The 11,124-nt window shown below is 44.8% G+C and overlaps 3 protein-coding genes across 3 annotated transcripts; 1 reads left to right on the plus strand and 2 right to left on the minus strand.

The window, feature by feature from the left end:
• Positions 1 to 1,351: 1,351 nt before the first annotated feature.
• On the minus strand, positions 1,352 to 1,727 carry LOC116989747 (histone H2B 8-like). Its single transcript, XM_033047343.1, has one exon. It carries the CDS (start codon positions 1,725 to 1,727, stop codon positions 1,353 to 1,355), a length of 375 nt encoding a protein of 124 aa, XP_032903234.1. The 3' UTR covers position 1,352.
• A 1,056-nt stretch (positions 1,728 to 2,783) lies between these two features.
• LOC116989708 (histone H2B 5-like) lies at positions 2,784 to 3,181 on the minus strand. Its single transcript, XM_033047305.1, has one exon. It carries the CDS (start codon positions 3,179 to 3,181, stop codon positions 2,801 to 2,803), a length of 381 nt encoding a protein of 126 aa, XP_032903196.1. The 3' UTR covers positions 2,784 to 2,800.
• A 7,169-nt stretch (positions 3,182 to 10,350) lies between these two features.
• On the plus strand, positions 10,351 to 10,728 carry LOC116989750 (histone H2B-like). The gene has a single exon (XM_033047345.1). The coding sequence runs from the start codon at positions 10,351 to 10,353 to the stop codon at positions 10,714 to 10,716; it is 366 nt and encodes a 121-aa protein (XP_032903236.1). The 3' UTR covers positions 10,717 to 10,728.
• The last annotated feature ends 396 nt before the right edge of the window (positions 10,729 to 11,124 follow it).

Below are 11,124 nucleotides of genomic sequence, written 5' to 3' on the forward strand. Positions count from 1 at the left end.
TGGCTCTAGAAATAGTGGACACATTGGTGACCATCATCCAATGTTCAATAGATTCAGGATCAGTTCCTGTGGATTGGAGGATAGCTAATGTTATCCCACTTTTCAAGAAAGGAGCGAGAGTGAAAACTTGAAATTACATGCCAGTTAGCCTGACTTCGGTGGTGGGAAAGATGCTGGAGTCAATTATTAAATGGAGCATTTGGATACCTGTAAAAGGATTAATCCAAGTCAGCATGAATTTATGAAAGAAAATCATGCTTGACTAATCTTCTGGAATTTTTTGAGGATGTGACAAGTAAAATGTATGAAGGGGAGCCAGTGGATGTAGTGTATCTAGACTTTCAGAACACCTTTAATAAGGTCCCGCACGGGAGACTGGTAACTAAAATTAGAGCACATGGTATTGGGGGTAGGGTGTTGACATGGATAGAAAATTGGTTGGCAGACAGGAAGCAAAGAGTAGGAGTGAACGGGTCCTTTTCAGAATGGCAAGCAGTGGCGTGTGGAGTGCCGCAAGGCTCGGTGTTGGGGCTGCAACTGTTCACTATATATATTAATGATTTGGAGGAGGGAGTTAGGAGCAACACTAGCAGGTTTGTGGATGACACAAAGCTGGGTGGCAGTGTGAACTGTGCCTGCACGCCAACATTCAGTGACAGATGTACAAGGACACCCAGGTTTCGCTGTACCTCCCCCTTGCGTGGCACATGCAGTATAATATAGATGAATGTGAGGTTATCCACTTTGGTGGCAAAAACAAGGGGGCAGATTATTATCTCAATGCGGTTAGGTTAGGTAAGGGGGAGGTACAGCGAGACCTGGGTGTCCTTGTACACCAGTCACTGAACGTTGGCGTGCAGGTACAGCAGGCAGTGAAGAAAGCAAATGGAATGTTGGCCTTTATAACAAGAGGATTTCAGTATGGGAGTAGAGGTTCTTCTGCAGTTGTATACGGCTCCGGTAAGACCACATCTGGAGTATTGTGTACATTTTTGATCTCCTAATTTAAAGAAGGAGGTGAGAAAAAACGTTTTCACCCAGAGTTGTGAATTTGTAGAATTCCCTGCCAGAGGGCAGTGGAGGCAAAATCACGGGATGGATTTAAGATAGTTAGATAGAGCTATAGGGTCCAGTGGAGTCAAGGGATATGGGGAGTGGGCAAGCACGGATTATTGATTGGGGACGATCAGCCATGATCACGATGAATGCGGGTGCTGGCTCGAAGGGCCGAATGGCCTCCTCCTGCACCTATTTTGTTTCTATCCACAAAAATAAAATGTTGGTCGTCCTTCTGTTATTTTATATGGCTCTGAAAAGAGCCTTTGGGTTGTGATATGGTGTAGCATACGTCTTTATCTGGTGTATTTAGTGACCGCTTTTGTTCCTTCAGAGACGGCATGCTTGGCTAGTTCCCCGGGCAGCAGAAGGCGTACGGAGGTCTGGATTTCCCGAGAAGAGATGGTCAGCCGTTTGCTGTACCGGATAAGACGAGAAGCCTCGGAGGCGATGCGCTCGAAGATGTCGTCGATGAAAGAGTTGATGATATTCATAGCCGAGGAAGAGATGCATGTATCCGGGTGAACCTGCTTCAGCACTTTGTGGATGTATACACTGTAGGTGTGCTTCCTTGTTTTTTTTTGTCTCGTTTCACCTTTGCCTATCTTTTTACTGGGCGCTTTCTTTGCACCCGTCTTCGACGCGCCGCGTTTTGATACTGATTCAGGCATGGTTGGCGTTAATAATTATTCCGAAAGTTGGTCGTGCGCGCTCTTTAATAGATGAGTGTATGCAAATGAGGAATCACAAAGTGAAGGATTCCTATTGGTGGTCTGGCCCTTGTCATATCCAGTTTGTGCTGAACAATAATTGTTGCCAGGTACACAAAAAGGCTGGAGAAACTCAGCGGGTGCAGCAGCATCTATGGAGCGAAGGAAATAGGCAACGCTTCGGGCCGAAACCCTGAAGAAGGTTTTCGGCCCGAAATGTTGCCTATTTTCTTCGCTCCATAGATGCTGCTGCACCCGCTGAGTTTCTCCAGACTTTTTGTGTACCTTCGATTTTCCAGCATCTGCAGTTCCTTCTTGAATAATTGTTGCCAGTTGGCGAATCAGTAAGGTCCGCAGTATTTCATACAAATCATAACGTCGAACGCGCGAGAGATATAGAATCCACGTGACCGCAATTCTGAGACAATTTCTGCTGCATTTATGACGCTCTTCATTTCCTATAGCTCCGACTAAAAGTTATCATTGGCGTTGCATTTGCTGGGGAAGTTATCAGTCATGCCGAAACAAACAGAAAAAAAACAGATGCAGGAAGGTGAAATATACCGATGAATGCAGGAAAAAAATAGCAGGCGTGGCTGCACCTGTGCAGAGAAAAAACAAGTAAATGGTTCAGGTCAAATGGCCAGAGAGGACGAACATAGATGGACCAACTTGGTCGCATAGACGTTGGGCTGAAGGACCATATGTTGTATGATTCTATGGCACAAAAGTAGGTGTATCATAGACAGTGAAGATGTTTATCAGAACTTACAGCTAGTGTGTCATATTGCTAATCGGGAATTTAAACAAATTTAAAGTGATTATGTTATTGCGCCATGCAAAATCAAAGTAGTTAATTCACATGGGGTTAACGTGATTAAATGGTCAGATTAGTCAGTGACTGACGCGGAGTTTTGTTTCATGAAATCCTGCCCGTATTGTTATCCACAAAAATAAAATATTGGTCGTCCTTCAGTTATTTTAAATGGCTCTGAAAAGAGCCTTTGGGTTGTGATATGGTGCAGCATAAATCTTTATCTGGAGCTGGTGTATTTAGTGACCGCTTTTGTTCCTTCAGAGACGGCATGCTTGGCTAGTTCCCCAGGCAGCAGAAGGCGTACGGAGGTCTGGATTTCCCGAGAAGAGATGGTCAGCCGTTTGCTGTACCGGATAAGACGAGAAGCCTCGGAGGCGATGCGCTCGAAGATGTCGTCGATGAAAGAGTTGATGATATTCATAGCCGAGGAAGAGATGCTTGTATCGGGGTGAACCTGCTTCAGCACTTTGTGGATGTATACACGGTAGCTGTGCTTCCTTGCTTTTCTTTGTTTCGTTTCACCTTTGCTTGTCTTTTTAGTGGGCGCTTTCTTTGCCACCTTCTTCGACGCTCTGCGTTTCGATCCCAATTCAGGCATGGTCGGAGATAGTAATTATGCCGAAATTACCTCGTGCGCTCTTTTTAATAGATGACTGTATGCAAATGAGGAATCACAAAGTGAAGGATTCCTATTGGTGGTCTGGCTTTTGTTTTGTCGTATCCTCGTGACCGCTATTCTGAGACATTTTCTGTTGCATTCATGAAGCTCATTATTTCCTATAGCTCCGACTGAAAGCTATCATCGGCGTTGCATTTGCTGGGGAAGTTATCAGCCATGCTGCAATAAACAAAAAAACATGCTGGAAGGTGAAATATACCGATAAATGCTGGAGTTTTTTCGCAGGCGTTGGGACTGCATTTGTGCAGAGAGAAACATGTAAATGTTTCAAGGTCGAGGGGCTGACGCACTGAGTGTTTCCAGCATTCTCTTTCTATATCCAAACATACGTACCCTCCCCTCCCACAATGATGATATAGACAGAGAATGTGCAAACTCAGTAAATTTTGCATCTATTTTTAAACAGCATAGGAACGGCTCCTTCGGCCCACAATGTTTTTTGCCGAACACAATGTTCGAGTTAAACTGATCGCATTTGCCTGAAATGATCCATATCTCTCTATTCCAGTGGTTCTTAACCGTTTAGGCCTTACGACCCCATCAGACATTCTTGGTCAGTACCGTGACCCCCAAAACAAAAATTGAAATAAAAATCAGCCCGATTTATTAAGACATGTCTGCCAGTCAATGGGATGGCTGAAATTGCTTCGCAGCCATCAGGCGATCAAAACGAGGACGATACTCGACAGGCAGCACCTCGTGTCAGTGCCGATCACAAGCCTATTGCATGCCTTCATTTTCAGAGTTGCCATGGTTGAGAATCCAGCCACACAGCGATAGGTTGAGGGTACACAAAATTGCTGGAGGAACTCAGCGGGTGCAGCAGCATCTATGGAGCGAAGGAAATAGGCGACGTTTCGGGCCGAAACCCTTCTTCAGACTGATAGGGGGTGGGGAAAGAAAGAAGGACAAAGGGAGGAGGAGGAGGAGCCCGAGGGCGGGCGGATGGGAGGAGACAGCTAGAGGGTGAAGGAAGGGGAGGGGGGGAGGGGACAGCACGGGCTAGCCAAATTGGGAGAATTCAATGTTGATGCCAAGGGGACGCAAGGACCCCAGACGGAAGGTTGAGGGTGACTGGAACAATAGGGTTAGGGCCCTCCTCAAAAGAACAGGACAGTCCTTCATTTTCAGCCAAATGTGGCGAGCTCTTGTTCCATGAAGTCACGCTTGAGCTGAGCATCTTCATGAATTCGGTAAAATTCAACCTTCGCAGCCATGTCAGTATTGCTGATGGCACCGTCTTCAACGGAAAAGGGTCGGACAATCCACTCATCATGAGAGCAGTCATCCAGTCCGTGAAAGTAACGTTCGATGGCTTCACTAATTACCGGAAGGTGGGTTGAGATCTCCTCGTGGAAGTGGCATTCAGCTTCTGGCATAGCATCCAGGAGAGTCATCATCTCAGGGAAGATAGTTGTGTCACCATCCTGGACTCTTCTCTGGTAAAGGTGAATCTTCCTCCTGAACGCTTTCACTTTGTCATGAGCCGTGTGTAGTATTGGGAGGTTTCCTTGAAGTGACAGGCTCAAGGAATTTACCTCGGTAAAGAAGTCAGCCAAGTAAGCAACCTTCATCACGAACAGTTCATCCTGTATCTTTTCATAGAAACATAGAAAATAGGTGCAGGAGTAGGCCATTCGGCACTTCGTGCCTGCACCACCATTCAATATGATCATGGCTGATCATCCAACTGAGTATCCTGTACCTGCCTTCTCTCCATACCCCCTGATCCCTTTAGACACAAGGGCCACATCTAACTCCCTCTTAAATGTAGCCAATGAACTGGCCTCAACTTCCTTCTGTGACAGAGAATTCCAGAGATTCACCACTCTGTGTGAAAAATGTTTTTCTCATTTCGATCCTAAAAGATTTCCCCCTTATCCTTAAACTGTGACCCCTTGTTCTGGACTTCCCCAACATTAGGAACAATCTTCCTGCATCTAGCCTGTCCAACCCCTTAAGAATTTTATAAGTTTCATTAAGATCCTCCCTCAATCTTCTAAATTCTAGCAAGTACAAGCCGAGTCTATCCAGTCTTTCTTCATATGAAAGTCCTGACATCCCAGGAATCAGTCTGGTGAACCTTATCTGTACTCCCTCTATGGCAAGAATGTCTTTCCTCAGATTAGGAGGCCAAAACTGTACGCAATACTCCAGGTGCGGTCTCACCAAGACCCTGAACAACTGCAGTATACTGCTCCTATACTCAAATCCTTTTGCTATGAATGCTGACATACCATTTGCTTTCTTCACTGCCTGCTGCACCTGCATGCCTACTTTCAATGACTGGTGTACCATGACACCCAGGTCTAGTTGCATCTCCCCTTTTCCTAATCGGCCACCATTCAGATAATAGTCTACTTTCCTGTTTTTGCCACCAAAGTGGATAACCTCACATGTATCCACATTATATTGCATCTGCCATGCATTTGCCCACTCACCCAGCCTATCCAAGTCACCTTGCAGCCTCCTAGCATCCTCCTCACAGCTAACACTGCCCCCCGGCTTTGTGTCATCCGCAAACTTGGAGATGTTGCATTCAATTCCCTCGTCCAAATCATTAATATATATTGTAAATAGCTGGGGTCCCAGCACTGAGCCTTGCGGTACCCCACTAGTCACCGCCTGCCATTGTGAAAAGGTCCCGTTTACTCCTACTCTTTGCTTCCTGTCTGCCAGCCAGTTCTCTATCCACATCAATACTGAACCCCCAATACCGTGTGCTTTAAGTTTGTATACTAATCTCTTATGTGGGACCTAGTCGAAAGCCTTCTGAAAGTCCAGATATAACACATCCACTGGTTTTCCCTTATCCACTCTACCAGTTACATCCTCGAAAAATTCTATAAGATTCATCAGACATGATTTACCTTTAATAAATTCATGCTGACTTTGTCCAATGATTTCACCACTTTCCAAATGTGCCGCTATCCCATCTTTAATAACTGACTCTAGCAGTTTCCCCACTACCGATGTTAGACTAACTGGTCTGTAATTCCGTGTTTTCTCTCCCCCTCCCTTTTTAAAAAGTGAGGTTACATTAGCTACCCTCCAATCCTCAGGAACTACTCCAGAATCTAAAGAGTTTTGAAAAAATATCACTAATGCATCCACTATTTCTGCGGCTACTTCCTTAAGTACACTGGGATGCAGCCTATCTGGCCCTGGGGATTTATCGGCCTTTAATCCATTCAATTCACCTAACACCACTTCCTGGCTAACCTGGATTTCACTCAGTTCCTCCATCTCATTTGACCCCCGGTCCCCTGCTATTTCAGGCAGATTATTTATGTCTTCCTTAGTGAAGACAGAACCAAAGTAGTTATTCAATTGGTCTGCCATGTCCTTGTACCCCATGATCAATTCACCTGTTTCTGACTGCAAGGGACCTACATTTGTTTTAACTAATCTTTTTCTCTTCACATCTCTATAAAAACTTTTGCAGATAGTTTTTATGTTCCCTGCCAGTTTTCTTTCATAATCTATTTTCCCTTTCCTAATTAAGCCTTTTGTCCTCCTCTGCTGGACTCTGAATTTCTCCCAGTCCTCTGGTAGGCTGCTTTTTCTGGCTAATTTGTATGCTTCATCTTTTGTTTTGATACTATCCCTGATTTCCCTTGTTATCCACGGATGCACTACCTTCCCTGATTTATTATTTTGCCAAACTGGGATGAACAATTGTTGTAGTTCATCCATGCAGTCTTTAAATGCCTTCCATTGCATATCCACCGTCAACCCTTTAAGAATCAATTGCCAGTCTATCTTGACCAATTCACGTCTCATACCCTCAAAGTTACCTTTCTTTAAGTTCAGAACCCTTGTTTCTGAATTAACAATGTCACTCTCCATCCTAATGAAGAACTCAATCATATTATGGTCACTCTGCCCAAGGGGCCACGCACAACAAGACTGCTAACTAACCCTTCCTCATTACTCAATACCCAGTCTAGAATAGCCTGCTCTCTCGTTGGTTCCTCTACATGTTGGTTTAGAAAACTATCCCGCATACATTCCAAGCAATCCTCTTTCTCAGCACCCTTGCCAATTTGATTCACCCAATCTATATGTAGATTGAAGTCACCCATTATAACTGTTTTACCTTTGTTGCACGAATTTCTAATTTCCTGTTTGATGCCATCCCCAACTCCACTACTACTGTAAGGTGGTCTGTACACAACTCCCACTAGTGATTTCTGCCCCTTAATGTTTCGCAGCTCTACCCATATCAATTCTACATCCTCCAAGCTAATGTCCTTCCTTTCTATTGCGTTAGTCTCCTCTCTAACCAGCAACGCTACTCCTTTTCCTTTGTGTCTATCCCTCCTGAATATTGAATATCCCTGGATGTTCAGCTCCCTGGAGCCATGTCTCCGTGATCCCAACTATATCATAGTCATTAATAGCTATCTGCACATTCAACTCATCCACCTTATTACGAATGCTCCTTGCATTGAGACACAAAGCCTTCAGGCTTGTTTTTACAACACTCTTACCCCTTATACAATTATGAATCATGAAGCTGATTCTCTTTCTCGGTGTACCCTCTCTCCAAGAACAGCGCTATTTCCTCTCGAAGTTGGATCACATGATTGAGAACTTTACCACATGAAAGCCAGCGCACCTCAGTGTGGAATATCAGAACAGTGAAATCAGCGCCCATTTCTTCACACGTCGCTTTGAAGATAGTTGAGTTTGTTGTGCTCCCTCGGATGTGGTTTACAACCTTCACCACATCTGAAAGCACTTCTCGCAGACGAGGAGGGAGAGTCTTCATCTCTAAAGCATGGCGATATATCATGCAGTGGGTGAAGGAGACATGGGGAACGACATCCTCCATGAAGGCTTTGAAGCCGGATCTGCATCCGACTATGGAAGGTGCCCCATCTGTACACACCCGACAAGTCGTTCCCAACCAAGCTCGTGTTTGATGAGGAAGGCTTCCAGCATTCTGAACACATCTCCCCGAGTGGTAGTGGCCAATGGCTCCGAGAACAGATACTCCTCCTTCATGGCTTCTCCGTCGAGGTATCTAACGTAGACCAGCTGTTGGAAACATGAGACAACATCTGTTGACTCTTTCAGTTGCAGTGAATGCACTGGACTGCTCTTTACAGCGCTCACGACTTGCAGCAGAATATCATTAATCACATCCGAGATTCGACTTTTGACTGTGTCATTTGAAAGGGAAATCTGCCTGAACTTGTTTGACTGCTGTTCCCCCAGCACCAACTTTGCTGCTTCGAGAAGGCATGGCTTGATAAGTTCTTCACTGATGGTGTGAGGTTTCTTAATCTGTGTGATTCTATAAGCAATCCGGTATGAAGCCTCCAGCATTGCTTCATTTTGATGACCGCAGTGACCCATCGAATCAATGCGGGAACCCTTGAGTGCGGCTTATTTTCGTTTGAAATAGTCCACGCCCTTCCCCACCCGGTCACTGTGACAAGACTACAAATGGATCTTCAGTTTACTGGGCTTCATGCTCTCATAGGTCAAAACATTGGCATAGATAACACATTACGGCTTGACCACAGATTTTTGAACAATGCTTGTGAAGCCGAACTTGAGAAATGCTTCACTTACATGTGCTTCTCGGCAGACATGTTCCACAACACATACAGTTTGTGTACGTATACGTATGCAAACAAAATACTGTGTGAGGTACCTTTGTTTGGTTCCTAAAAGTAGGCTCAACAAATTGATATGTTATTTATGACCCCTTCATGACACACAAAAAAAACCCAAACGACCCCCAGGTTAAGAACCGCTGCTCTATTCCATGCACTTCCATATGCCTATCTAAAACCCTTTTATACACCACTAACGTGTCTGCCTCTACTGTCATACCTGGCAAGGCGATCCAGGTCCCTTCTACTCTCTGAGTAAATAATTAGCCCCACGCATCTCCATTAAACTTCCTCCCTCTCACATTATAGCTATGCTCTCTAGAGTTGGAAATTGCCACCTCGGAAAATGTACTTTTTATTGTTCGGGGGATATTTTTTAAAATTCTGAACACGTTTATTTTTTGGGGGAAAAGATGAGAATGTGCAAACAGTATGCTGATAGCACCCATGGACAGGATTAAATCTTGGTCATAGGAAGCTGTGCGGTTACTTCAATAGCTGCTCCATCACAGTACAGAACTTTACAATTACATAGAAGCAGTCTATGGCTGCAGGCAGCTAACCTGGACTTCAAGCACAGCTTGATAATGAGAGTAACATCGACACTATCAGTGTGAAACATCTACAGAAGACACCCCTTCTGTCATTTCTCTAACCATGTTTACATTTGATCTATAAACCGTATGTTTTACAACCTTTTGCACTATATATATCACAAACAATGAAGATTAATAACGAAGCCTTGTAACTTCCCACCGGACCTTGAACGTTATTAAATGTTCTAACAACCATAGAATTCAGAAGGTAGTGGTACAGGAGTATTATTTTGACTGGAGGTCTGTGAGCCCTGCTGTTCTACAAGGAACAGTGCTGGGACCTCTTGCTTGTGATATATATAAACAATTTGGATGAACGTGCAAGTGGAATGATTCATAAGTTTGCAGACAACACAAAAGTTGGCAGAATTGTCAAACGATATGGCAAATTATAGATCATATGGAAACATGGATAGAGAAATGGCAGATGGAATTTAATTCAAACAATTATGAGGTGTTGCAAGTTGAGAGGTGAAATATAAAAATAAACCATTCAGTGAATAGCAGAACCCATTGGAGCTTCGATACACAGACGCATTGTGCGGTGCAAGTCTGTTGGAAGTGACTTAAGAAAGATTGGGTGATAAAGAAAAACAGAGGTTGATCGGCGCCAATTCCCAGTCCGTCGTGTGACCCGGACCTGGGCAGTAGGACCGGCTTCCGATTGGTGGAGGGGGTGATCATGTTGCATCCCCTCAGATATTGAATTAGAACGTTTAAAGAGAAAAATAATTATTCATCTTTCCGGCCGGCCAATGAAACCCGTTCCTGCTCCATCCCTCATTAGCATGGGCGCGCCGGCGCTGCCTATTTAATGCGCGCTCAGAGTGATTGTTATTTTCTGTTTTTGAAATCTTCTAAGGAAATGTTCGAGCAGCAGAAATCAGCTCCCAAGAAGGGTGCGAAGAAAACTTTGCCGAAGCTAGTGGGCAAAAAACGTAAGAAGTCGAGGAAACAGAGTTACTCCATCTACATCTACAAAGTGATGAAGCAGGTTCATCCAGACACCGGCATCTCTTCCAAGGCAATGAGCATTATGAGTTCTTTCGTCAATGATATTTTTGAACGCATCGCAGGCGAAGCGTCCCGCCTGGCTCATTACAGCAAACGGTCGACCATCAGTTCTCGGGAGATCCAGACCGCCGTGCGCCTACTTCTGCCCGGGGAGCTGGCCAAACACGCCGTGTCGGAGGGGACAAAGGCGGTGACCAAGTACACCAGCTCCAAATAAAGATCCAGAGTGCGGTTAAACAAACCGAAGACCCAACGGTTCTTTTAAGAACCACCCACGTTTTCTGTAGAGTTACGAATATTTGGACAAATAATTTTAACACGTATATTGCTCTCAAGATTGGTTTAATTTTGTTTTGTTTTTTCCACATTCACGCATCCGCTGTCCGGGATAATGCAATTATCACCAGTGACCGCACCATTCCAGGTAAAATCTAGCAGGAAAACCCGGACACTAACAACACAATTAACAGGAGGGCATAACTCCTTAAAATAACCATTTGCCGCCGTTGTTGCCTTGGCCGGATTCAGGTGCGCTCCCCGCGGATACGGCGGGTAAGCTGGATGCTTTGGGCATGTTGGTGACTAGCTTGGCGTGGATGGCGCTCTGGTTGGTGTCAAAGATCCC

Source organism: Amblyraja radiata, chromosome 29, assembly GCF_010909765.2.
Source record: "Amblyraja radiata isolate CabotCenter1 chromosome 29, sAmbRad1.1.pri, whole genome shotgun sequence".
NCBI lineage: Eukaryota > Metazoa > Chordata > Chondrichthyes > Rajiformes > Rajidae > Amblyraja > Amblyraja radiata.

Bases quoted from the DNA above. Each gene is read 5' to 3' on its own strand.
- LOC116989747 (XM_033047343.1), bottom strand. From the start codon at position 1,727: ATGCCTGAATCAGTATCAAAACGCGGCGCGTCGAAGACGGGTGCAAAG.
- LOC116989708 (XM_033047305.1), bottom strand. From the start codon at position 3,181: ATGCCTGAATTGGGATCGAAACGCAGAGCGTCGAAGAAGGTGGCAAAG.
- LOC116989750 (XM_033047345.1), top strand. From the start codon at position 10,351: ATGTTCGAGCAGCAGAAATCAGCTCCCAAGAAGGGTGCGAAGAAAACT.